This window comes from Heloderma suspectum, chromosome 15 (assembly GCF_057233095.1).
Source record: "Heloderma suspectum isolate Gila_16-S chromosome 15, 16-S_ref, whole genome shotgun sequence".
Classification (NCBI taxonomy): Eukaryota; Metazoa; Chordata; class Lepidosauria; order Squamata; family Helodermatidae; genus Heloderma; species Heloderma suspectum.
Genome location: NC_139472.1, coordinates 10,516,180 through 10,543,646, shown reverse-complemented (window position 1 = coordinate 10,543,646; position 27,467 = coordinate 10,516,180). Strand labels below are relative to the sequence as shown.

The 27,467-nt window shown below is 47.6% G+C and overlaps 1 protein-coding gene across 2 annotated transcripts; it reads left to right on the top strand.

Moving 5' to 3' along the window:
- Positions 1-149: 149 nt before the first annotated feature.
- SLC35E2B (solute carrier family 35 member E2B) lies at positions 150-27,334 on the top strand. 2 transcript variants are annotated; one of them, XM_084821846.1, is made up of 10 exons: positions 150-725; positions 863-966; positions 9,686-10,197; positions 13,527-13,662; positions 14,612-14,739; positions 16,145-16,265; positions 18,568-18,621; positions 19,633-19,705; positions 21,711-21,856; positions 22,908-27,334. In XM_084821846.1, the coding sequence occupies exons 3-10, from the start codon at positions 9,855-9,857 to the stop codon at positions 23,152-23,154; spliced, it is 1,248 nt and encodes a 415-aa protein (XP_084677972.1). In that variant the 5' UTR covers positions 150-725; positions 863-966; positions 9,686-9,854; the 3' UTR covers positions 23,155-27,334. The 2 variants fall into 2 exon arrangements, with proteins under 2 accessions (XP_084677972.1, XP_084677973.1); XM_084821847.1 differs by lacking the exons at positions 150-725; positions 863-966 and adding an exon at positions 8,207-8,675.
- The last annotated feature ends 133 nt before the right edge of the window (positions 27,335-27,467 follow it).

The following is a 27,467-nucleotide window of genomic DNA, read 5'->3' as shown; positions in this document are numbered from 1 at the left end:
AGGTACAGAATCATAGAACAGAATCACGGAATAGCAGGGTTGGAAGGGGCCTACAAGGCCACCGAGTCCAACCCCCTGCTCAAGGCAGGAATCTGTTGACCGCTCATATGGCCGTGCAAGTAATTGTTGAGTTCAAGTGTCCCGTTTAAGATGATCAGTGGTTGGTATAAAAGGCTAATCATTGCTCCAGTGTTCGGTTCCTTACACGTGGAGTGTTTGGGGGCTGAATCAGTTTCTTGGGAACCGTGCTTTGTCTGTTAACCCCCAATTAATGCTGTCTCAAGCAGGGAAAGCATGATCAGCCACCGCATTTCCTCCCCATCTGGGACGTGCTACGAAGGGGACGTATGAACACAAAGAAATAAGACGTGTACAAACTGAGATAACCCAGTAACCCCATTCCTTCCCCAAGGAAACGCCTCAAAAGGAAATCCGCGCCGCTGCTAGGTTTTATTCTGCCTGTCCGCATTGTTATTTTGTGGTTTTAAGCTTCTGCGTTGCGTACCGTGTTGCGTTGCGCTCCGCGGCTTTAATTTTTGTGAGCCGCCCGGAGAGCTTCGGCTGCTGGGCGGTATAGAAATGAAACGAAATGAATACGTGATAAAATAAAACGCAGAGAATCGCACACGTCTGTGCGGGCGTTGCGGCTCCCCGGAAGAGGGGGGCTCGGGGTGAGACGCGAATCGCACTTCGCACGCGCCCAGAGGCACGGTCGACGGCGCAAGGTTTGGAGTGGGGAGCAAAATGGGGCAATGACCTGGATGCTATGCATGAGCCTCTTGAATGAGATCGTTCAGCGGCAACAAAATAGCCTCTTTCTCACCGCCCATCTTTTGTTTTGTTTCTTGCTCCGCCCGGTTAGAGGAGGAGTCCTCTGCGCATCAGACAGGCCTCCCTGGCCGGAGGAGGCGGCCGTGATCATGGCTGCGGAAGAAGAGGACGAGACCCGTCCATGGGGAGAGGCAGGTGGGTGTGTTGGAAGCTGTGCCTGTGCCATTGCATTGCATTGCATTGCATTGCATTGCCATCCGGGAAAGGGGGGGGGGCGTTTTGCAAGAGATCATGCAAGGGAGAGAGGTTGCCGGAGTCATTTGCAAAGCTTAGCCCCGGCGCCTCCTATTTGGGCACCAGGATTGCAAAAAAGAATATTTGTATGTTCAGAAACCGGGGGTACGGGGGATGGTCTTTGGATTATTCATTTTGGGGAAGGTGCTGGAACTATTTCTAAATGTCTGCTGGGGCTCATCAGATCTGGATCCACCGCCAGGATTGCTGATTTATGTCTCTCTCTCTGTGTAGAGCAGACATATGGTGCTGGGGGTGTGGGGACTTGAATTCTCATCGGTTTTAACCAAGGAGCATCAGTCCAGGCTTCCCGGGTGGTTGGAAGCAGAGCTGTGGTAGCCTTCTTTGACTTAATCCTAGAAATGAAACAAAATGACTTTTGCTTTCCACCTAAGACAAACCGATTCAGGCTTTTGGGAACTAGAGTCCATTTCACTGGATGCACACGTGCGCGCGTGCATTTTCAGCATACCTCTGGCACTATCTAAATTATATACACCCACACACACCCAGTCTAACTATTCTATTTCAAGCTTAAATGAATACAAGATCGTTGGTGATAACACCATCATCCTAGCTTTGCTATGTAAATTAACCGCTATAGAGGGACAAAACACACACACACACACACACAAACCCCCCTCGGTTTAGGTTCAAGCCTAAACAAATAAAATCAAAGTTCTTGACAAACTCTGTTTCAGCAATTTCCCGCTGGAGTCCCCCTTTGCAACCCCTTTGTCAGAGAACCCAACAAAAGTCGTGTGGCATCTTAAATACAGGCAAGTTTATTCTCGCATATCTTTTCGTGGAGTTGAGTCTGCTTCATCAGATACTTGAAGTGTTACCTTTACTTGGCAGGTGTACACACACTGATGTGGAGAAAAAGAATGTAAACTACAGGGTCAACTGGCAATGAAATTCAAAAAGTATAGTCTGTGACAACTTAATTAAAGCTGAAATGTATGCAAAATAAGCACAGTGACGACTCACAACAGCACTAACGGGTGATAACTTGTTCTTAATTTTGCTGTGTGTGATGTTTTAAAGTTTCTGATTTGTTCTGAAATTTTAAATTGTAAGGCATCTTGGGGTTCTCCTTGGATCGAAAGGCAACTTAGAAATGATTTTATAAATAAAGATAAATCGTCCTAGCTTTCCTATGTTAATTAACTCTTGTAGAGGGACAGGAAATCTCTGTTTCTGTTCAAGCCTAAACAACTAGAATCAAACCTTGATACATTCTAATTTTCCACTGGAATCTCCCTTTGCAATTCCTCTCTTGGACAATGGCAGCGTTTTAGATCAGCAGTAGAGTACCTCGCAGATTAAAAAGTTCTCCCCCTGATTTCTGAACGTTGCCATTTCTGATGCCAGATTTATGCCCATTTATTTGTATTTGTGCTCGTGTGTGTAGAGAGAGATTGACCCGTTTGTCCTATGAGGAAGGCAGAAGGGCATTGCTGGCCATTCATTTCATACGTCACTTTCAAAGATGACGCTGATGTTAATTAACATCGTAAAGCCAGAGTGATCACAAACTGGTGATCAATCGGTCACCGTCTGAACTGTTTTAATGCCACTGTGCTTATCTTGTTTATGTTTAAGCTTTACATAGAATTGTCACAGACTGTACCTCTTTTTTGCATTCATAGAATCATAGAATAGTAGGGTTGGAAGGGGCCTACAAGGCCATCAAGTCCAACCCCCTGCTAAATGCAGGAATACCACATTCTGTGGTGTTGGCCATGCTGTTTGCTATTATTTTTCTCCGTACCGAGCAGACTTCAGGCTCGTGGAATCTACTTTTTTTTAGTAGAACCCCAAGACCCACCGACTGGAACCTGGTCCCAAAGTCATAAAATTAGAATTAAAACATTCTGATTTGGAGTACCAGAACTGCATTGAGCTCACAGTCCTTTCACACACAAAGCCACTCCTGGGCCTCATCTACACCAGGCCTTTACTCCGGGGTGGGTGCGAGTCGAGGTCCCTCGTGATAGATGACGCAGTCGTGACTTCGCAGCCATCTGTGGTTTTCGCCTGGAAAATACGGAGTTCCAAGGAGTTGTTTTACTGCGATATTTTGGATTTGCTGCGGGTTTCACCGTGGTTTGGGCCGTCTTTTCCTTCCCCGAACCGACTTCACATTTTGCACTGGGCATGTTGTAGGCGTGCGCAGTGCCTGCGTCATTCTGTGACGCCCCTTTACTCTCCCCATCCCTTCGCAACTGCGCAGTTACCGAGGCAGAGAGGGGCGTTTTCATCTATTTATTCACACTTTTGCACAGTTGTGCAGCTTCGTATCTTTGCAACGGTTGCTTTTGGACTGGGCTGGGGTTGGGGTGGTGGGGGAACAACATCGCTCCGGGCACCATTTCGGAGTGATGGCTAGGCATGTAGCTCTCACGTTTGTGAGGGCAAACCATTGTGAGAGTCTCAGGCTGGGGAACAGACAAACTGATGGTGCGGAAATGACGGAGCACAAAACACCCACTTTTTACCTAAAAAGGGACAGAAAGACAAAGCAGAGCCCCTCAAATACAAAACAGTCACTGAAGTGTCACTCCCACACACTCATGGGACTGCACAGCTGCGCATTTCAGTAAAATGGCAAAAAAAAGGGCACGGTGTGCCTGTAAGGGCAGTACATCACGAGTGTATCGCAGGGCATGCTGATTCGAAGCTGCATGGCTGCGCAGTTGTGATGGCGTGGGTGGGTCAAAGCGATGCCATATAGATGGGGTCCTGGTTAGCCCAAGCTTCATTTCAACAGAATAATTTAATTCTGGAAGGGGTAGGGGAGTAATTTTGTTTCTGCTATCATTAAACAATTGGGAGTCAGAAATCCTTGCTGATCTAATGCAGATCACCCAGAGATGATGTCTCAGTAGATCTGGATCAGCCTTCTGTCTATCCCTGCTCTATACCTATATGTATATATTTATAGAAGGTGTGCGAAACGTGTGGCCCTACAGATGTTGTTGGATCACAAATCCCGTCAGGCCAAGCCAGTATACCTAGTGGTGCGGAATCATGGGAATTGCCGTTCAACAACCTCTGGATGGCCACATGTTTCCCATCCCTGATTTATAGCCGAGATGGCGTTTCTAGCATCTGACGAAATAAACTCTAGTCCGCAAAAGCACATACCATAATAAAACGCGTTAGTCTTTGCGCAAGACTCTTTTGTTGTTTTTGCCACAAAAGGTGCTCTAGAGCACAGTTCCACTTATGTATTTATTATTATTTTGTTATTCACATTGATATACCGCTTTCTGCAAAAGGCATCAAAGCGGTGAACATGAAATACAACGGCCCGAAAACAAGAACAAATATAAGACGGAAAACAATGCAATGCGAATTGATCAGCAATAAAACCGCACATTCTGCAATGTGCTACAAACCATACTGGGTCTGTGGGAGAGCCTGTGTAAAAAGATGAGTTTTAAATAGACATCTCAATGCCCGAACTGTGGGGGCATGTCTAATGTCACTTGGGAAAGCGTTCCAGAGGGTGGGTGCCGCAGGAGGAAGTGTTCTACTTCAAGCGCTCCTGAGGCAAACCTCAGAAATGCTCCCTCTGATGATTGCAGAGATCTGGCAGGAACGTAAGGAGTGGGGTGGTCCCTCATGTTCTTGGATCTGCCCCAAAATCTCCTCGCAGGGTCAGGATTGCCTCTGTGTGTGTTTGTGTAGCCTGTTCTTTATTAGTACCAGGTAGGTTAGGCCGAAAAAGAATGACCGGCCAAAGTCCACATAGGCAGCTTTGTATCTGAGTGGGGATTTGAACACGGGCCTCTTGAGTCTTAGTCTGACACTCTCGAACACCACATTGGCTTTCTGAGTCTCAGGGAGGTGGAGGAGGGAGGCAGGTAACTTACTTACGTCAAGGCGGGTCACCCTTGCTTCAAACTATTACCACTTTTGTCGGATGCATGTATTATGGTGCTATGTCAGGGATGCTTGTGACTTTTCTGAGCCCCCCCCCCCCCCGAAATTGTATAGGTAAGGTGGGGAATATGGCAGTATTCATAAAAGGAGCGTTCACTTAGTGGGCAGGTACAAAGTCTCGTTGATGGGCAGTGAATTGGCTCGAGAATCAAGAAACGGGTCATACCCTTGTTTCCATAAAAATCACCCTCCTGGATGGGACCCAAGGTCAAAGCAGCCAGCCAGAGATACCCCTGGGAAGCTGATAGACAGGCCAATGAAGTCTATGCCTTGTTTGTCGTCAGTATGTGGTATGCACAGGTATGCTGCCTCTGAATTTGGAAGTTTCATTTAACTGTCATGGCTAATTGCATGCTGGCAGACCTGCCCACCGTGTCTTTATCTAATCTTTGTAATAGCATACTAACGCCCTGTTGGATCAGACCAAGGTTCATCCAGTCCAGCATTTTGTTTTCATACAGTGGCTTGCCAAATGCCGAAGGGAAACATACAGGCAGGGTGCAACAGAATCCTCCATCCCGTGCAAAACCCCCCTTCCAACACGATCTCCAAAACACCCCATCATTCTACACCCTCACCCCCGCCAAATCCAGAAGGAACGTCTGACCAGGAAAATCCAGTCGTCTGTGGTGTGGTGCAGTGGTTAGAGTGTTGGGCTGGGACTCGGGAGACCCAGGTTCTAGTCCCCGCTCGGCCATGAAGTCACACTGGGTGACTCTGGGCCAGTCATTGACTCTCAGCCTAACCCACCTCACAGGGTTGTTGTGAGGATAAAATGGAGAGGAAGAGGACCATGTGAGCCACCTTGCAAGAGGAAAAAAGGTGGGATATAAATGTAATCATCATCTCTTCCTACTTCTCATTTTCAAGAAGCCATTGCTGGCTTTGGTGGCTTCTTGTTCCACCACTACCCCTTTCTGCGACTCACCCCGTAGAAATAAGGGGTTTTGTCTTTTGTCGGAGAAGCTCCGCAGATCAGAGGATGCGGCTCAGTGGCGGATCACTTGCTTTGCATGCAGAAAGTCCCAGGTTCGATCCCCGGCGTCTCCAAGTAGGGCTGGAAAAATTCATGCTTGAAACCCTGGAGAGCCGCTGCTGCTGCTAGTCAGTGTCGACAGTACTGGGCCAGATGGACCCATGATCTGACTCAGTATAGGTCAGTGTGGTGTAGTGGCGAGAGTGTTGGACTGGGAGCCTGGAGGTCCGGGTTCTAGTCCCCACTCGGCCATGGAAGCCCACTGGGTGACTTTGGGCCAGTCGCAGACTCTCAGCCCAACCTACCTCGCAGGGTTGTTGTGAGGATAAAATGGAGAGGAAGAGGATTATGTACGCCACTTTGGGTTTCTTAAAAGAGGAGAAATGGCGGGCTAGAGATGTAATAAATAAATAAAATAAAAGGCAGCGCCCTATGTTCCCCTTTGTGGACAGACCCATGCCTCAGCATGCTGAAAGCCTTCGCTTTGCATGTAAGTGATCAACACTAAGTAAGGATTTCTAAGTGTGAAGGACCCTGTTTGACCCTATTGCGCTGTTATTTTGAATGCAGCCCCTTCCCCGTCTTTCTATTTCTCTTTATTTTGAATCTTTAATAAAATTATTATTATTATTATTATACATGTATATATCTCCTTATTTGCTATAAAGCCATCAAGGTGGCATACGACAATGTAAATCAACAAAACCTTAAAGCAATCAAAACGAGAACATTCAAAACAGCAAAGAATTAGACGTCCGTAATGTAAAAGGCTAAATTAAGGGCGCAATCCTATGCATGTTTAGACAGAGAAAGGGCCTACAACTCCCAGCATTCCCCAGCCAGCAGGCTGGCTGGGGAATGCTGGGAGTTGTAGGCCTTTTCTCTGTCTAAACATGCATAGGATTGCGCCCTAAAAAGATGTGTCTTCACACCCTTTCTAAAGGCCAAGAGAGCGGGGGCCAGCTGTACTTCTTGGGGGGGTGTGACTTCCACAGTTAGGGTACAAGAGAGCCTCTGTCCTGCAGCTCTTAATACCCCAGCAGGTTCATAGTGAGACAGGCGCTCCTTTAGATAACCGGTTCCTACGCCCTTTAGGGCTTTCAGGGCTTAAAGCAACACCTTGCATTGAGCCTGGAAAGCAATTCACAACCTCTACTGCTCTTTCATGACAGCTGCAGCGTGGCCCCAATTTGCCTGTTAGCAGCCTAGCTGCCACGCTCAAAGGATATATTAGAGTGAGACTTACAGGCTAGTAGCGTCCTTTCCCAATATGACACCCTCCAGATGTGTTGGATTGCGATGCCCGTGCTGGCTGGGGATGCTGGCAGCTGTAGTCCCACCCATCTGGAGCCCCAGGAAGCCTGCCTTATAGAGTCTGTCTTGCCCACGAGCTTCACCTGCTGTTGACACTCCAAGGGTTAAGGGAGCACAGGCCAAGAGGCTTGCTGTATTCCTGCTGTCTCCTTTGCTACTTCTGGGGAAACTGAGTCAGTGGCTGTTCTGCGTTCCGTGCATGCCGCCTTCATCTCCTTGCAGGAAAGGAACACAGGGAGCCAGCTTACACCTAGTCGGGTTGTTGCGCTGTCTGTCTCAGTACTGGCGACACCAGGGGTGGGCAGACGTCTGATCTGGATCTACGGATAGAACCTGCTCTACTGCGTGATCTTGTTAAAAATTGTTCTCCAAGGGGCGAGCGGGTCCGACAGGGCGGGTGCCCCCCGGCCCTCAAACCCTTTTATTTGAATCTGACTTGCGTGACAAAGGAGTTTGGACTCAGAGCCGTGCTTTTAACAACATCTGCTTTCCGATCTTGCGGACTTTGGCTTTATGGGAAGCAACTCAACCAGACCGGTTTTGATAAACAAAGTCTTAGCTGAGTTGGGTTTGGAGGCTGCCATCAACTTGATCTCCTCTTTCTTCGTTTGTTGGGTCCTTCAGAGCTTTGTTGTTGTTCAGTCGTTCAGTCGTGTCCGACTCTTTGTGACCCCATGGACCATAGCATGCCAGGCCTTCCTGTCCTCCGCTCTCTCCCGGGGCGTGCTCAAGTCCATATCATTGCATCGGTGATGCTATCTAGCCATCTCACCCTCTGCCGTCCCCTTCTCCTTTTGCCTTCAGTCTTTCCCAGCATCAGGGTCTTTTCCAGATAGTTTTCTCTTCGCATTAGGTGGCCAAAATATTTGAGCTTCAGCTTCAGTATCTGTCCTTCCAATGAGCACTCAGGGTTGATTTCCTTTGGGATGGACTGATCTAAAGCTGCCCCTCTCTTTTCCACATCACACTGACTTGGAAAGAGGAGAGGGAGGCAGTGTGCCTTAATAGAATTTACTTCTGTTTTTTTTTTAAATTTCCAGTTGTTTCTAATTTTCCCTGATTGATCGAGGTCGATTCAGTTTGAAATGTTCCTTTTTTGGTTAGAAACGTCTTCTGCAGCACGGTGACCACAGAACGTTGCTTTCGACTTCCTCTATTGTACTTTTTAAAAACATACATGCACAGATACGCTCTGGCAAAGACGGGAGGGAGACGTGTTCCAAAAGACGTGGCGTCAAATCACAGGCTTGTCTTTCTCTCTCTGTCTCGATGCCAGTTTAAGAGCTCAATAAACAGATTAAAGTCTTGCAGGAGGTCGGCTTCCCCGTTCTGTTTGTGTGGTTCGAGGATGAGCCAAGGATGTTAGAGGGTAAATATTTCACAACATTACCTCTTAATGTATTTGTCAGGAGGCCAATTTTGGTTGACCTGCTGTGGTTTTCTTGTGTAGAATCTTGAAATGGGAACTAGGACAAAAGATTATAATTGGTGATGTGAGTTTTCTGAAGGCTGTGAATCTGATAATTTTCTGATGTTCTATACCTCAAAAAAGGGTCCCTCCCCACCAAGAGCCAAAAGTATATCAATTGAAATATTTGATTGTTGGTGGGGCTCAATAAAACATACTTACAGTGCAATCCTGTACGTGCCTACTCAGATGTAAGCCGCACTGAATTAGAGGAGACTTACTCGCAGGTAAGTGTCTATAGGATTGCAGCTTTAGACTGCAATACTGTACACCCTTACCCGGGAGTAAGTCCAATTGAATTCAGTGGAACTTACTTCTGAGTAAGCAAGATGCGCTGTTAGCGTGGTTTAAATGAGATTTTCAAACTAATGCAACGCTTTACTTGGAAATGCATATTTTCTGGAATCTTTTAAGATGACAGCTCAACAACAAACGTTTCCCTCATTTAAAGGTTAAGGGCATTTTTTGAGGGCACTGAAGATGCACATACTGAGTTTAGCAGCGCTAAAGAGCTGTGCGTGTGCGTTTCTGCAGAATCTGTATATGTGTGCCATTTCCTAGGGACTGTACCAACAAACAAAAACAATTACAATTTTGAAGCTGCCCAATTTGACTGACATTGTATTCATTCGTTATGTTGCTAATTAATTTCATGGAAGAGTGCCTTTTAAGAAATGGGACGTTTTCCACGGAAATATTCTAGCAGTGAAAAAATTTCCATTAGGAGGAGTCTTCTCGTCCACATCACAACGTATATCGTTAGGGCTGAGCTGAATTTTCGTGGGTGAACCTTTTCGTACGAGAGGGAGTTTCAGGGGACCCAGAACCACGAAGGAAATCTTTCATGCCTTAGCAGTGATTTTATATATAAAGCTTGTTCTTCCTTTTTTCTTTCTTTTTTTTAAATACAGGGAATGGAACGGTACTCAGGCAAAAGCATCTAAGGTTATCTAAAGAGGAGCTTTGTGGGGGGACACCTGCGGACTGCTGGAGCTAAAGGATTCGTCCCACTGAAGCGGAGTTCTCCACTTGCTTGATGCTTGTTGGTTTCAAGGCCAAACGCCGGTCTCGTCCCTCAAGATGGCTGCCCTCACAAGCAGCCAGAGTTTGGAGAACGCTGGTGATGTTCCTGCCACCTCGCCTCTCCTCCCAGAGGAGAAGCCCAAACACAAAGGCCTTCTCCAGTTAGGCTCCTTCTTCAGTGCCCGGAGCGAAAAGTTCGTCATCGCGAGGAGCGACAGTGTGCCAGAAGAGAATGTTTTGAAGATTACCATCACTGAGACCACCGTCATTGAGTCGGACTTGGGCATCTGGAACTCCCACGCCCTCATCTACCTCACTTTGTGGTTCTTCTTCAGCTTTTGTACGCTTTTTCTTAATAAGTACATCCTGTCGCTGCTGGAGGGGGAGCCAAGCATGCTGGGTAACTATGCGATGATTATTTTTTCCCTAACAAAATAACAAAAACCAACATCCCGGCTTTGGGCCAGGGTTCTGCTTTTCCCTAGGTTTAAAAACAAACTGTGTGACAACCTGAATTTTGCAACCTAGATATCAGGCAAGGGGAACCTACAGCCCGCAGGCCAGATATAGCCTGCGTGGGATCCGCATCTGGTTCCGCATCACGTCTTCCCCAGGCTCTGCCCCCTCTCCTGCTAAGGAAGCGCTGATTTCCAGTCAACAGCTGATCAGACAGAAGAGCATCTCCCTGCTAGGAAGAAAGGCCAAGGCCTGGGGAGGAAGCTGCTGAGCGACACAGTCCTGCTTACTTCTGAGGATTGCCCTGCGTACTTCTGAATAGACATGAAGGCCCTGTTCACACACGAAAGGGGGAAGGTGGTTAGGGTAGCTACGGAGCAGGGAGGGTTGGGCTAACCAGGACGCGCACGCCCGTCGCACGAGCAGGAACCGTGCTGTGTGCTGTGGTTTGCTCACCCACCCATGCTCCGTGGTTACTGTGTTGTCGTCCTGGCACCGCCGCTGCTTACCCCAGCAGCCGTCATGCTGGGAAACGGTGCGTGCTGGCCGCTACAGTCGTCACAATGTGACGGCGACCATAGAGTCTGTCCACGCCACCTAGAGCGTCGCCGGACACCGTCTCTGTGATCGCTGCGTTTTCATGCAGAGCGGCTGTTTTTAGCAACGGGGGTCCCGCCACGTGACACAGTCAGCGACCCCTGACCCCCTTCACCCCGCTGTAGAGGGGTGGCTAGCTGGGGTGGTTTCCTAGCCATTGTGGTGGGGGTTTTGACCCCACACACGACACGCGAAGCCACCGTGGTTCTCTCCAAAACGCTCCCCACCGTGGCCTGGCGTGACGTCTGAACAGGCCCGAAGGGTCTTGTCCTGTTTGCTTGTGAGTAGACATGCAGAGGCTTGGTATTTGGGATGCTATTTGAAAGTGCTGCTGAGTGATTCAGTCCCGCTTACTTCTGAGTAGGTTTAAAACAGGTAAGAATTGCATTTTGGGCCCACCCACGTTCTCTTTGGCCCCGTCCCCAGGTGGAATGTGTGGCTACTGAGACCTTTTCAGGATTGGTCCTAAGACTGAACATGTCCCACACCCCTGCTGTGTAAAGTATTAAAAAAGAACGATGCCACCCTAAATTCTATGCTGTTGTCTCAAATGGAAACCAGAGCATCTTACAATACGAATTAAAATTGAATTGCGACAATAGAACCAAGCTACAGACGATACAGGCTTTAACTTGGCATCTGGAAACATTCAGCATTGGGGCCAGGCTGGTATCCCTAAAGAAGATGTTCCACGAAGTTGGCACCACGACCCAAAAGGCCCTGCTCCTTCCAAATACCTGCTGTACCTTAGTTAGTGGGGGAATCCAAAACGGAGGCTCAGATGTGCCAAGTGAGCACATTTTTCTGACTTCTTTTGTTCTGCATTGTTTACTTTGCTTAAAAATACTTTTTTTTACGCTTTTGCATCATTCTCCTGCTTCTCATAGCAGTGGGAAAAGGCACGCTGATGCACAGGAGACCAAAGCAGCCTTGTAAATCAGCCTGCAAAATTTATTGGCCTGCAATTCTTTTACTAGCCTGCTAAGAGGCTAGTAGCCTGTGTTCGGATCCCCACGCAGCCTGAGTGAGGTTCAGCCAGTCACTCTCTCTCAGCCTGGCCAACCTCATACGGTTGTTGTGAGGACAAAATGGGGAGTGGGGAGCCATATATGTTGCTGAGAGTGCCTTGGAGAAGGACAGGATTTAAATGGAATGGATGAATGAGGCTGCAATCCTGCATAGACTCACCTGGGAGTAAACCTCATAGAACTCAGTGGGGTTTACTTCTGAGTGCACATGCATACAATTGCACTCTTAATGAATGGTTTTGGGGGTGCCAAATTTCCCTAAGTGCAAGATTCATCCCACTGCCAGCCAATGCATGGCACGGTGGAGCCCGGGGGTTTGTGTGTGTTGAAAGAGCATGCCAAGCCCCAAATTTCTCTGCAGTTCCTAATCCCTCCCTCACCGCAGCAAATCCGGTGCCTAGGCCCTAGGAGAAGAGCGGGCAACTTGTGGCTTTCCAGATGTTTTGGCCTACAACGCCTGTCAGGCCTAGCCAGCATAGCTAATGACAAAGGATGCTGGGAGTTATAGGCCCAAACCTCTGGAGGTTGCCTTTAATTTTGGACTCTCCTTGGGGCTTGACTATGGGGATATTTGTGATGAGCAGAGAACAATAGAGCAGTGGTGTAACGGAGCCAGGTTTTGCAGGGACGCAGGACTGGCATTCTTTTATCAGCAGGAACGCTGATGTCATCTGCCACCCCCCTCAGACTTCCCTGTTCCTTCTGAGCTGAGCCGCAGTCGCCACAGTAGCTGGGCAGAAATGAACTTTCCCAGCAGCAATATATTGTTCCCTGTTGCAATGCAAAGTATTTTGGGGTGGCTTGGTCTGGAATGGGCAATTAAGACCCAGGAGCTTTACAATAGGCCTGCTCCTGCTGGCAGTGAAAACTGCCGGAACTGGTTTGTTGATATGGGTCAACACAGCTGCCTGTAATTTTGGACTCTGCTCGGGGTCGTGGCTTCGGGCACGCTCGTGATGCGCACCTCCGCTTCACAGTGTACCGCTACGCCACTGGGAGCAGGTGCGTGCCGTCCTCTTGCTGGATGAGGAGAGAGGCAGGTGAGGATGCTGTGAAGGTTTGAGGCCTACAGAGGCAAAAGGAAAAAAGGTCAGGCTTAGAGGCCTGGAGTTTTTTGTTGGGGAAGCGGTATCCCTGAGAGGAGTAGTTTCATTTCCCCGGTTAAGTTTCATTTTCAGTTCCCCAGTTAAGTTTCATTTATTTAGGTTTGAAACAGTACTTTCAGTTTTGTGGGAGGAGGGTATTACAAGAGAGAGTCAGAAGACCAGAGCAGGAAGAAGCAGCCTGTAAAAGTCTAAGTGCAACCAGGGTAAAGGAACTTGCATTTTGCAACTTTTATTTTCTCTTAATGCCTTTTGTATCACTCAGCTCTGTTGTGTAAATACCTTTAGTTGTGAATCCTTGCTTTAATTTACCAGTAAACGACTGTGGTTAAATTCTGTGTCTAGAGTGTCAATCACCCCACGCCTACAGCCTAAACCCCATGTTATTGGAAAGGGGAAAGTAAAGAAGGAAGGTGGGGCTCTTAAGGAGGCAAGAGACCCTTAAGGAGTTGCTCAGGTGGTCCAGATCATAAGGGGAACTCTGACATGTATGCGTTAGATCCCTGCCTCAGCCCTGGTGTTCTCGTTTTCCTTCTTCCTTCCAGGTGCCGTTCAAATGCTCTCGACCACGTTCATCGGCTGCATCAAAATGTTTATACCCTGCTGCCTGTACCAGCACAAGACGCGCCTCTCGTATCCCCCCAACTTCGTCATGATCATGTTATTTGTTGGGCTGATGAGGTAAGGGGCAGGGCATCTTTTGGAGGGGAAGTGCGAGGGTCACTTGCTTGTTCATTCCTCGATTTCATTAAAAAAAAAAATAGTGCTCAGGGCAGCTAATTTGCATCTTGCGTTGCCTTGTACAGGTCATGGTGGCTAAAATGAGAAGCCCCTGGGGTGCTTTATATGTTTTTGTCTGCTGTTTCCTGATGAGCACAGCAACCAAATAGGCTGATAGGGGAACAGATGTTCAAGCATAAGATATGTTCAAGCATATCTTTGCAACCATAAGGACTAGGAACGTGGTGGCCCTTTTTTGCTTTGTTTTGTTTTAATGAAAGTGGAGATGATCAGGAAACTGAACTGTGTGGCCAATATTTATTTATTTAAAACATTTCTTGGCTGCCTTTCAGGGCAGAAGCCCTCCCAAGGCGGCTTCCAGCAATGAAATACATAAAAACAGTTACAATATTAAAAGCGATAAAACAACAATAAAAACCAACAATAAAACGAGCAACAACAGCATAGCAGCAGCAACAGCAGACATATCAAGAGAAGGCCATGGTAAAATAATACGTTTTCAAGGCCTTCTTAACAGCCTGCAATGACGGAACACGGTGGACCTCTGACAGCAATTTGTTCCAAAAGTGTGGGGCCACTGCAGAGAAGGCCCTCTCATTATGTGGCTTTTACTGAGCTTCTGCAGAGTCACAGCATATATGCAGCCCCCTTTGATGAGGATTGGCTTTCTACTGGGTCGACCCAGGGCTTGTCTTCTGGCTGGCAGTGGTTCCCTGCCATCGGGCTGAGTCCTTTCTGAGTCTAGTTTGCTCAGAGCCTTTCACCAGAGACACCTGGTTCACCTGGCATGCAAAGTGTGTTCTCTACCACTGAGGATAAGGTGGTGGGGGAGTGTTTATAAGGAAAATATGTTCTGTTTTCAGCTTCATTATTCCCTTTCCTTTCCCAGGTTTGCAACAGTGGTCTTAGGCCTGGTCAGTCTGAAGAACGTTGCGGTTTCCTTTGCCGAGACTGTTAAAAGCTCTGCGCCCATTTTCACTGTCATTATGTCCCGCATGATATTAGGAGAGTATACCGGTAGGTGTTGCAACAAACGAAGAGGATGGAATAATCGTATGCGAATAATGACTCTCCGAGTGCCGATCCTTAATGTGCTGTAGTATCATCCCTTCTATTTCCAAAGTTCGGGCATGAGTGCCGTTAGTCATGTGGCCGAAATGGCACCATCCATGCACAAGAGGGAGATATTGGAAGGCTTGGGTGGGTGGGTGTGGGGGAACCAAGAGATTTGCAGAAGTACAAAAAGAATCTTTAGGAAAAGAAACCCTAAGGGGGCAACCCCCCCCAAAAAAACACCCCAGTGAGGAGTGAGCATGCTCATTGGGCATGGAATCTGGACTGCACCGCCCATTAGCCCCGCCAACTTAGCCAACAAGGAGGGATGCTGGGGAGTTGCATTCCAACAATATCTAGAGGCCACCTGACCCCCATTCCTCATATATGTGCGTGTAGGGGAAGAGCATGCGCATGTGTGTTGCTGTGCGCTCGTAAGGGGCGAAAACATTGTGCACTCCTAGGCTTTAGAAAGGACAGGAAGGCCTGGCGTGCTATGGTCCATGGGGTCACGAAGAGTCAGACACGACTTAACGACTGAACAACAAGGCTTTAGAAAGGGTAATTGAGCTGTGTGGAAAATCCACCCTGTTCCCTGATCTGCTACCTTGTGAGTGTGTTGGGGGACACAGTTGTCTGTCACTTAAAGTCAGTGGTGTAGTGGTCAATGTTGACGTGTGGGCATTTATCATAGTGGTCCCCATAGCCACAATCCTGAGGAGAGTCCAAAAATTCAGGCGGCAGTGTTGATCCATATCAACAAACCAGTTCCAGAAGTTTTCATCTGCCAGGAGCAGCTCTTTTGTAAAGCTCATGGCTCTGAATTGCTCATTCAAGGCCAAGTCACCCCCAAATGCCTTACACTACAGCAGGAAATGTAATTTTGCACAAATTCAGCCGTAATTTGTGCAAATTGCTCAGAAATTTGCGCAAATTGCAAAACCTCCCCAAAAGAAAAATACGCAAAATTCCCAGAAAATCTGCAAAGAAGCCCAACTCAATGCAGACTGAGTTGGGCACCACAGCAGGAAACGAATCAAAGTCCGGGGGGGCGGGCGAGCCTAGGAAAACTCATTGAACTCCACCCCCCAAACGGATTTCTCCAACATCCCTAAGTCCAATGCATCTTGAGGGCACCAGTTGGGGAAGGCTGCGATGTGTGAACAAGGAGTCCCTTTTGTCCATCCGCGGTTTTAAGAAACAGGCAAGCCAGACTTAGAGCATGTCGGCACTGAGTCGACATGGAACCGCAACAAACGGAGAAATGTGATCAGCTGCATGAGCCTGGCCTGATTTTTAAATGCTGCCGTTTGAAATCTCTGTTGTTGTTTTTCTCCCTCCTCCTCCCTCTACCTCCTGTCGGCCCCAGGATTGCTCGTGAACCTCTCTCTCGTTCCTGTTATGGGAGGACTCGCACTATGTACCGCAACGGAGTTGAGCTTCAATGTTCTTGGCTTCTCGGCGGCTTTATCCACAAACATTATGGACTGGTAGGTACTCTGGAGGCTGTGGATGGAGGTGTGTGTGTGTGTGTGTGTGTGTGTTTGCGTGAGTGAGAGAACTTTACACATTACAGTTGCATTATCATACACTGCAACAGTAGCTGTGGGGCCTAAAAGCGAAACAAGGAAATACCTCATAGGTATGGTAGAGAAAGGTATAGCTCAAACGTAGAGCCCCTGCTTTGCATGCAGATGGTCCCAGATTCAAACCCCGGCAGCTCCAAGTAGGGCTGGGAAAGTCCCCTCTCTGAAAACCTGGAGACCCATGGCTAGACATTTTGTCAGGAATCTTGAGGGGTGGCAGAAGCCACCTACAGCAGGGGTGAGGAACCTTAGTTTTCCTGCCGAGAGCCACATTCTCTGGGGGAGTAATCAGGTGTTGCATGCTGGCAGCAGGCAGGGCAAAAGCCACTGGTGGATAGGACCAGAGCTGGAAGTGGGTGGGACCACTTCCTTTTCTCTCTATCTGCCACCTTCATTTCTCTCTCTCTCCTTCTGCCACCCCATTTCTCTCTCTCTCCCTCTCTCTCTCTCCTTCTGCCACCCCCATTTCTCTCTCTCTCTCTCTCTCCTTCTGCCACCCCCATTTCTCTCTCTCTCTCTCCTTCTGCCACCCCCATTTCTCTCTCTCTCTCTCCTTCTGCCACCCCCATTTCTCTCTCTCTCTCCTTCTGCCACCCCCATTTCTCTTTCTCTCTCTCTCCTTCTGCCACCCCCATTTCTCTTTCTCTCTCTCTCCTTCTGCCACCCCCATTTCTCTTTCTCTCTCTCTCCTTCTGCCACCCCCATTTCTCTTTCTCTCTCTCTCCTTCTGCCACCCCCATTTCTCTCTCTCTCCCTCTCTCTCTCTCTCCTTCTGCCACCCCCATTTCTCTCTCTCTCTCTCCTTCTGCCACCCCCATTTCTCTCTCTCTCTCTCTCCTTCTGCCACCCCCATTTCTCTCTCTCTCTCTCTCCTTCTGCCACCCCCATTTCTCTCTCTCTCTCTCTCCTTCTGCCACCCCCATTTCTCTCTCTCTCTCTCTCCTTCTGCCACCCCCATTTCTCTCTCTCTCTCCCCTTCTGCCACCCCCATTTCTCTCTCTCTCTCTCCCCTTCTGCCACCCCCATTTCTCTCTCTCTCTCTCTCTCTCTCTCTCTCCCCTTCTGCCACCCCCTTTTCTCTCTCTCTTCCCTTCTGCCACCCCCTTCTCTCTCTCTCTCTCTCTCTCTCTCTCCCCTTCTGCCACCCCCTTTTCTCTCTCCGTCTTCTTCCTCACCCAGTGGGCTGCTGTGGGAGGGAGAGGCTGCTCTCGCCAGAGCTCTACGCTGATCGCTTTGGAAGGCTTTTGAAATCAGGCCGAGGGCCGCAGGTTGCCCACCCCTGATCTGCAGTAACGAGCAAGTGAGGATAACGTTTCACTCCCTGCCATGAAAAAGCGCCACCTGCTGATTTCTCTGCATCAAGCTTCTGCCCAAGGGACAGGAGCCAGACAGGTTGCTGATGCTGTTTTCCAGTTGGCAGTCTCTCACGCCACCCTGTAGACAGAGTCACATTGTGCTTCACTGTCATGGCTGGCGAACTTGAGCCTCGGTAAAGCAGACATATTCACAACACCACCACTTGCCCTTTGGCAACCGCCAGACCGCCCCCATCAGGGAGGAGACTAACTCCTGGCTTCCTTCCATCTTTTTAAATGTTTATTTTGCCCCAAACTGCAACAGCTGTCTAAACTGGCTTCTGTTTCTGAGTCTGTTTCCTGGTCCCAAACATCTGCCATGTCCCACCCCCGAGTATTTCTCCAGCTACTTAAAATCGGGGTGGTGGATGGGGAGGGGTTGATTCCAAGCAGTGTGGTTGGAATAAGGACGTGTGTGTTAATTATTTTTTCTGCCTTGTCGCTCTCCTAACAAGCCGGAGGCATAAGCCAAGAACCAACCCCGGGTTTGTGATTCTGGCTCGCTGGGAGAGAAACAAGCCAGAGATCGAGGTTCGAGACATGAGGCTAAACAAACCATTTTTTTTAACCTATGTGCCCATTTAATTGATGGGTCCATTGATTAATCATATGGGTCTCAATCCATGAATTAACTAAAGGCACAATCCTATGCCTGTTTCAACAGAAAAAAGTCGTACAACTCCCAGTTGTAGGACTTTTTCTGTCTAAACAGGCATAGGATTGTGCCCTAAGATATCTTTTATGAAGTGATAGCCCTAGAAATTTGCCATTACAGTAATTCCACCTTCCCCCCTGTTTCTTCCCAGTGATACTTAAAAAATAAATGTGATTTCCTCCCCTCTCCCTTGTAGCTTGCAGAATGTCTTCTCCAAAAAGCTGCTCAGTGGAGACAAATACCGGTTCTCGTAAGTACGCATCGGATTACAGAAACAAAAACTCTCTGTCCCATTCGATGAATTGCCCTCGGGGTTGGTCATTGCACAGAGGCCAACTCAAGGCTGTGGACTTCTGGTGCGTCGTTGTTTTTTTGTAGATCAGTTGTTGCGAAGCCATGGAGTGATTGCCATGACGCCGTGAATTCTGGCCCAAGAAACCAGGATGTGAATGAGCAGGAGCAGATAAACAAACCAAGCAGGGATAGCTTTGCATGATGTCTGTACCCAGGATTATGGATTAATGCATAAGCCAGGATTTGTAAACTAACAACAAACCATGGCTTAAACCTGGTTTATGATCCTGGCTTGTCTGGGCACAGTTAACCATAATCCCAGGTTCAGATGTCACGCCAAGCAATCCCTGCCTGGTTTGTTTCCCTGCTCGCACAAAGGGAGGAGCAAAATCCAGCTGGCTGAATTTTCTGGCTTGTTCCAAAGCCACAAACTACAGTTTCCCAGTTCAGATAACTCGGGAAACAATAGTTAATGGAAGACCTCCTGGTTTGTTTGCAAGCTCCCGCAATGGGAGGAACGAAGCAGCTGCATATGTCTTCAAGAGGCTCATTCATATCTCAGCTTATTAAGCCAAGGTATGTTCATCCAAACATAACCACTGCCGGGTTTTTTTTTTACACGGAGAAAAGCTTTGTTCTGAGCTCTAAGCTGGTCTACTGCCTAAGGTAGTGGCTGATCGCTGCTGTCAGTAGCTTATAACCCCGCCTTGCCCAACCTGGCACCCTCCAGGTGTGTTGGACTGCAACTCCCATCATCCCCAGCCAGCATGGGCACTCTCGTCCAGCACATTTGGAGGGCAGCTGGTTGGGTAAGGCTGATCTGGCTGTATACTTTGTTTTCAAACTCTTAATGTCAGTAGTATCTCAAGTCTGTTACTTCCTGCTTCAGCTTTGTGACTCTTCTTTTTATCCCAGTCACACAAATTACGACTCATGTTCTTCTCTCTCCCCCCCCCCCCCGTTATAGTGCCCCAGAGCTTCAGTTCTACACGAGCGCAGCCGCGGTGATCATGCTTATCCCGGCTTGGATATTTTTCATGGTGAGCTGAGACTGGTGTTTTTCCTCACTCTGTGATCACAAGGGGGGGCTTATTGGGCACTGCAGAACTTGCAGTCGTGTGTGATGCATGCAGGCCAGCCAAAAGCTAATAATCCAGCGTGGACTGTATAAGACAGGGATGGGGAACATTTTATCCATTAAGGGCCGTGTTTTCTCAGGGGTAATCTGTTAGGGGCCATGTTCTGGGAGTGGGAAGGGCTGGAGCCAAATTCGGGTGGGTCATCCCGTCTCTCTCTCTCTCGGCCACCCCCTTTTTCTCTCTCTTTTCCTGCACCTCTTCCGGCCCACCTGGCAGGCTGCCAGGGGAGTGTAAGGATTGGGTACAGCACTTCTACAGAAGCATCTCAAGAGAGTGTGGGAACGGACTCAGAGTCCGATGAAGAAGAGGGCGAAGCGGTGAGGAAGTTGCCAAGGTTTCAGGAGACAGAGCAGAGAGACAGTGGAAGAGAGGAATCTTTCCAGATGCCAGTTAATTGGTTGGGTTCAAGCCCTACAAAACCTTCTCCATCTGGGAGAATACAAGATCTTACAGGGAGGGAGGAGTTAAGAGTGACAGACACCAGAATCAGATGTCGGGGAGGAGCAGCTTTGAGAAGCGAGGCACTCTGCAAGCTTGGCCCATCCAAAGAGGTCCCTAGGGGAAGACCGTTCCTGAGGGCAGGACTACAGAAGCCTTTTAGGTTTCAAGCCTTTTAGGTTTCGCACTGTGGGCCGGCGCCAGTTCCGTTGCAACTTTCACAGGAGTAGTGCAAAAAGATCTTCAGGCAGTCTGTGTCATATTGTGCAAAGCTAATTAGAGATCTTGGGTCTAGGCGGAGAAAGTCTGTAACCTGAAGCGCTGTTGATCGGGCTGATTCGCATAATAAAGGCTATTTGCCAAGAGATCTTTTGGCTTGGAAGTCGAGAGGGAGAGGGAGATCACTTTTGCCAGAGAGCTGAACTGACCGCTTGCAGAGGACATTTCCCCCTCCCCCTCCTTCCATCGCTCCACCCGTTTTGGCTCTCCTTCCCTCTTTTTCTCCTTCTTGTCTTCCCCCCACCTCCATGAAATTTAAGTAAAGCTTGCCCATTAACTAGCCAGGTCCTAAGCCATTTGGTTTTTTAAAGGTTAAAACCACCTCCTTGAATTGTGCCCGGAAAGCAGTTGGCAACTGGTGCGGGTCTTTCAGGATATGGTCCCGAAACCATGCACCAGTTAGCAGCCTAGCTGCCACAATTACCCCCAATCAAAGCTTCAAGGCACTCTTCAGTGGTAGCCTCACATAGAGTGCATTGCAGTAGTCTAAATGTGATGTAACCAAGGCAAAGATAACTGTTGCCAAGTCAGACTGGCTCAGGAAGGGTCACAGCTGGCACACCAAGCGTGATTGTGCAAATGTATTTATTTATTATTTATTTTATTCATTTCATTTCATTTCTATACCGCCCAATAGCCGAAGCTCTCTGGGCGGTTCACAAAAATTAAAACCAAACAGCACACAATAAAACAATTTAAAATATATAGAACATTAAAGCAACAATATAACAATGCAACCACAATAAAACCTAGCAGCAGTGCAGGAGTTTAAAATACAGATTTAAAACAGCAAACCTAAAAGTTCAAAAAGCTAAAATGCTAAAATGCCTGGGAGAATAAAAAGGTCTTCACCTGGCGCCGAAAGGAATACAATGTAGGTGCCAGGTGAACCTCGCTAGGAAGCTCATTCCAGAGCCGGGGTGCCACAGCAGAAAAAGCCCTCCTCCTAGTAGCCACCCGCCTCACTTCCTTTGGCAAGGGCTCACGGAGGAGGGCTGCTGACGATGATCTTAAGGTCAAATGCACTCCTTGCCACCAGCACCACCTGAAGATGCAGGGACTGTGTAGGATTAAGGAGCACTCCGGAGCTATGAACCTGATTCCTCATGGGGAGCGCAACCCCTTCCAGAATCTAAGCAGGCCTTTGCTTCCCAGTCTTAAGCTTTCTTTCCTCTCTCTCTCTCTTTAGGATGTACCAGTAATTGGGAAAAGCGGAAAGAGCTTCCACTACAATCAAGACGTGGTTGTGCTGCTCCTAATAGACGGAGTCCTGTTCCATCTTCAAAGTGTCACAGCCTATGCCTTGATGGGCAAAATTTCCCCTGTAACTTTCAGGTAAAAAACTCTGTGTAGTCCTGAGTTGAGATCTCTGTATATATCACAGCAGCTCAGGACCAATCTAAGAGACTGCCTTCCCCATATAGGCCGCCCTGGTCTCCGCATTTGTGCGTGTGTGTGTGTGGTATGCCTGCTGGTGTTCATTTGTCTGTAGTGTTTCTTCATTGTGGCACCCACCAAGTGGAATTATCTCTCCATTGAGATCAGCTGGGCTTCTAGCGTGGAATGTTTCCACCAACAACTTAAGATATGTTTGCTTGCCTGGGCATTAGCATTGCCAGCTACCCCTGGTTGTTGTGATGAGAAATTTTTATTGTTGTATTACTGTTTTATTGTTTGTTTTGATGGTATCTTATCATGTTTTTATCTTCTGAACTGCTTTGGGGTCATTATTTTTGTAACGAAAACCTTCATAGAAATGTTCTTAAATAAATAAATTAATAAATAAAGGTAAAGGTAATAATAAAAACGAAAACATATTCCAGTGGTTGATCTCCTGCCTTTTGACCAGAGGTTGGTCTCCCCGGCAGGCTGACAGTGCTAATTAAGACGGGAGGGCAGAAGAATCACCTGGTAGATCGTTGGACGATTTGCAGGAGATGGTGGAGGGTTTCCGACTCACTGTTGTTCAGCCGTTCAGTTCGGATTTATGAATATTATCTAATGAATCAAATGTTACCAGGGACAAAATTAATTAAACAGCGATCCATAAGAAACCAGCTTCCTTAAAACCGGACAGTCAACCTAACGAATAAAAATAATTACTAAATCCAGTGCTGCATGCTTTGATTACCAATAACAAAAATAAAGGAGCCACCCAGCAAACCAGGTGCGGTCCATATGTTTTTGGACTACAGCTCCCATAATCCCTGACCATTGGCCATGTGTGTTGGGGCTGATGGGAGTTGCGGTTGAAAACATCCGAAGGGCACCAGGTTGTCTGCTTCGGTGTGGTGTTGGATTGGGACTGGAGAGCCTCCCAGTAGAATCCAAAGGCTCAAGGCCTAGCCCTGCCTTCTCACTCGCTTCATTTCCTTGTCCCTTTCAGTGTTGCCAGCACCGTGAAGCATGCCCTGTCCATCTGGCTAAGCATCATTGTCTTTGGTAACAAGATCACCAGCCTCTCGGCCGTCGGGACGGTTCTCGTGACGGTCGGGGTTCTACTCTATAACAAGGCGAAGCAGCATCAGCAAGAGACCATGCAGAGCCTTGCGGCTATGGGATCATCTCTACCCCCATCCCAGAACGGAGATACTGAGCCACTCTTTCCCAAGGATCTAAAGCCGTATGAATGAGACCACCCTTTGTCCGTCCGCAGCAAGTTTGCCACAGTGAAGCTTGGATGTGTTTTTTTTTTGGAGGTCCTTTGTCCTGGCAGTCAACAGCACTTGGGGCCCATTGCAGTTGTGAGGCAAGGTATGTTTCGCAGGCAAGGACAACGGGAGATGAGCCAGCAGAAAGCTCTCTGAGAACTGGACATCTAGAACAGAAGAGTTGTGCTCGGCTCTTGACTCTATATCAAAACAAAACGCAAACGGGTAAGGAGGCCGCTTTGGGGTTCATCGTCTGCCAAAGCAACATGAAATATGGCGGGTTTTCCCCAGCGTCGGCACATGCACGGAGGGCCAAAAACGCGCCCATTGCAGGGTGCAGGCAGACATCTTTCACGGTGCCCGTGAGCTGAAACAACTGCGTTCTGAAAGGCCAAAAGCGACGGTCAGTTTCGTGATGCACTCGTGTGTTCCTTCCGCTGCCGCTCAACAGTTCCGAGGCTGTGACAGAGTGCTGACTTGCGGAGATTCAAACCAGCAAAGGAGATCAGTCAGGGCTCCACGGCCTCTTAACCACTAGCATGCCGGGTGTTGAATGTGCACCTGTAAACCCCCAAACCAAAATGCACGTTTGGATGGACCAAAACTAGGAACGGAAACCACTAGTGATCTCTAGAGGAAAAACCTCTTGAGATGTTCAGCAACTGATGAGATGACATCAGCAGTTTTTGACAGCAGTACACACACACACACAGTTTAAATGTCAATTTCCCCGTGAACTGAAATGTTGATAGGCACAGGGTGGGGAAAAACTTTGCACCAGGGATTGGGAGGGAAAGAATTTGAACCTCTTCATTTTTGATACTATACACGCAGGCAGTAAATAACTGACTCTTAGAAATGTAAGTTTCCTGTTTAATATAAGTCACTGAGTTCTTCTGGGAGGGTGTACCGAAACAGAATCAGAGGAGGAAGAGGCAGGATCTCTCTCTCTCTTTAAATATGGCAGAGTTGCTCCTATCTCCCCTTGGGTTAAAGGGTTAACGCACGAGATATAAAAGCAGGGGAGTGGAGGAATCAGTGCTCAAGGTTCAGTTCTGGATTATGACGTACAAACCTGGTCGGCAACTACAGCTTGGCTGGAAGACTGCTTTGAGAAGAGAGTGTGGGCTGGTGGGGCAGAGCCCCCCTCTCCTATCCCTGCTGGCAAATCCCATTAGGCACATAGGAAGCTGCCTTCTTATACCAGGACAGACTATTTGTCCATGTAGTCCAGGATAATCTCTCCATGGTCTTTCCTGCGACCTAATCCTTCTAACTGAAGAGGTTGGGGATCGAAGCTGGGGTGTTCTGCATGTTCTCTGCCGTTGAGCTGTGATCCCGTTTTTACAGCCACCACTTCGTCCATGTGCTCACGGCTCCTGGATTGGTAACTGAGGGTCAGATTGGACTCCCGTGTAGAGAGTGGGTTGCAGTTCAGCCTTGGAGTTAAACCTGAGTCCATTCACCTGGAGTGGGGAAAGGGCCATAGCTCTGTGGATAGAGCATCTGCTTTGCATGGAGAAGGTCCCAGGCTCAATCCCCGGCTTCTCTAGGTAGGGCTAGGAAAGAATCTTGCCTGAAACCCTGGAGAGCCATTGCTGCCAGTCAGCACCAATAATACTGGGCTAGATGGACCAAGGATCTGACACAGTATAAGGCAGCTTCCTGTGCATCCTTATTTGGCATTTCTTTGTTATGGGGGGCGATGGTGTTTATTTCTCTCTGCTCGTGGTGCACATCTGGTGATCTGGATTCAGCGGGATTGATGTGTTGAGAATATTAGTGAAATGGGGAAGGGGCAGGAAAGTGGGCTTGGTGACTGCCTTCCCCATTCCTACAATTCCACAGCTGTAACAACACTCCAGACTGTCATGTGTTTGTTTATTTTGCACGCAAATCTCCATCCATGAGGACTAGGACCTTATAAGCAGGAGTGTGCATATTCTGTGGTTTAAAAAATATATATGTATAAATCAAAATTCTACAGCAGAGACAGCAGAAGACTGCGTTCTGCGTGATGCAAATTAAGTGCACTTGCATATTTTCATTTAATTTATTCCATAATTTTAATTATGTTTTTCATTTGCTCTTCACTCTGGGAGCTGTAGGGCTTTTTTTTCTGTCTAAACATACATAGGATTGCACCCTAACTCCTGGGGAGGGACCACAGCTGAGCAGCAGAGCACCGGCTTTGCATGCAGAAGATCCCAATTTCAGTTCCTGGCATCTCTAGTTAAAAGGATCAGGTAGCAGGTGATGGGAAAGATGTCGCCAATCGAGAGTAGATGACCCTGCGGTAGATAGACAAGTGTATTGATGGGAGGCATCACAGTTAGCACTGCATAGAATGGACAAAAAACAAGAGAGCCCCACAGACAGGGGACTCCAAGCCCGCAAAATAGCAGCCACAATGGCAGAGTTAATAGGGTCAACTGTTTTGTATGATGGTAAATTTCAGCAGGAACATCTGTGCTTTGTAAAAGAAAAAAAAGTGGCACACCACATCACTTGGGCTGCCGCCTGACCTGATTAATTGCGCCTTAAGCGTCTTCATCATCAACCTCGGCTGATAAGCAGCGCAATCCTAGGGTGTCTACTTAGAAGTGAGCCCCATCGAGGTCGATAGGGCTTGCTCCAAGGGAAGTGTGGATAGGGTTGCAGCTCGTCCACATACATCTGACTATGAATGAAATGATAGTTCTAAAGGCGAAGGGGATGGGGAAGCATTCTTTGTTTTGAGATGATGTCCTGCCCTCCCATATTATCATGTATGTGGCATCTTAAGAGGCATTCCCTCCTACGTGTATGGGAGTGCCTCTTCCAAGCTGACTTTGGGTGACAATACTTTATAGTCATGGTTGTTTTTTAAATCCTCCCAATTAACGTGTGTGTGTGTGTGTGTGTGTGCGTGCAAACTTTTTAGACTGACCAAAAGGCTTTCAGGTGGTTCAGCTAAGCCATTAATGGACAGTAAACATGACAGTCCTAAAACCTCATAGAGAAACGCGTATGTTTTTCAGTGTTGCATCCTCAGATGGCCAGTCTCGGGATGAATGTAGTAATCAATAATGAAATAAGATTCTACGAGCTTTATTTAAAGGATTTTGGGGTTCTAGTAAAAAAAGAAAGAAGTCAATCCCATGAGCCTGAAGTCTGCCCACCCCTGAACAAATGGACCACTAATAAAATACTTGGTACGCTTGCCAAACTACAGTACCCATGATTCTTTGTGGAAAACCAAGCCAAGCCAAGCCAGGCATGGCAATTGAACCAGTTGACAGCTGCGATGTAGACAGGCTTTGGTGGTTTTTAATCAAAGATCTCCAAGGCTCCAATCTTATGTGCCTTGTCCTGGGAGTACGTTCCACTGGATACAGTCGGACATACTTCCAAGTAAAAATGCATAGGATTGCACTTCGTACCTCTGACTTGCAGAGGAAAAGCCTGCCATGTAGACGGTCCCTTGGACTTGATCCCCAGAAATAGCAAACGTTTTCTCTCTTCCTGCAGAAACTTGATGACAAACGTATCACTGGTGCTTTTGCGATGGGGCCAAACCTCACATGTATTGGATGCCAATATGAGACTGAAAATAAGATTATATAAAAACTCTTTGAGCATTCAATCTTCCAGTATTTACTTAATGTAGCACACCTGTCACCATCCTGGTGCCCTCCCAATGTGTCCAACACATCTGGAAGGCGTCAGCCTGGGAAAGGCGGATGTAGAATGCCCTTGTGCTTTTATCAACCAGCTTTCAACCATAATCAGCTCTCTGCAACTGTTGATGTCTGTTTCAAATCCCAAATGGATCGATCCTGTGGATAACCTTTTGTTACCTGTGTAAGAAGCAAACAGGTTACGGGATTTGTTTGTTGTGATGTGGTGTTTTTTTAATTTAAAGAAATCTACTCCTGTACTCCTGTACTAGTTCACTGTTTTCTTCATCGAATATTCCTTTGATAAAAAAATAAAATAAAAAGCAGCTCAACTGAGCTTTAAATACTTCTTTAAATACTGAGCTCTTTTATGAAGACTTCTCCTAAATGTTTTTCACAGTTATGCTGACTGGTAAAATTTCCACTGCTATATTTTTCTGTGGAACTGTTGTTTCCCCCATTTCTCGAAATGCATTATTTGATCAAATGAATTACCAACATAATGAATGAATTAATAACTTTGTTGCATTGTTAAGGCTGCTATCCTATACACACTTATTTGAAAGCAAGTCCCATTGAACTCAGTACGATTTACTTCTGAGTAGACATGCCTAGGCTTGCAGTGTATGGGCAGTA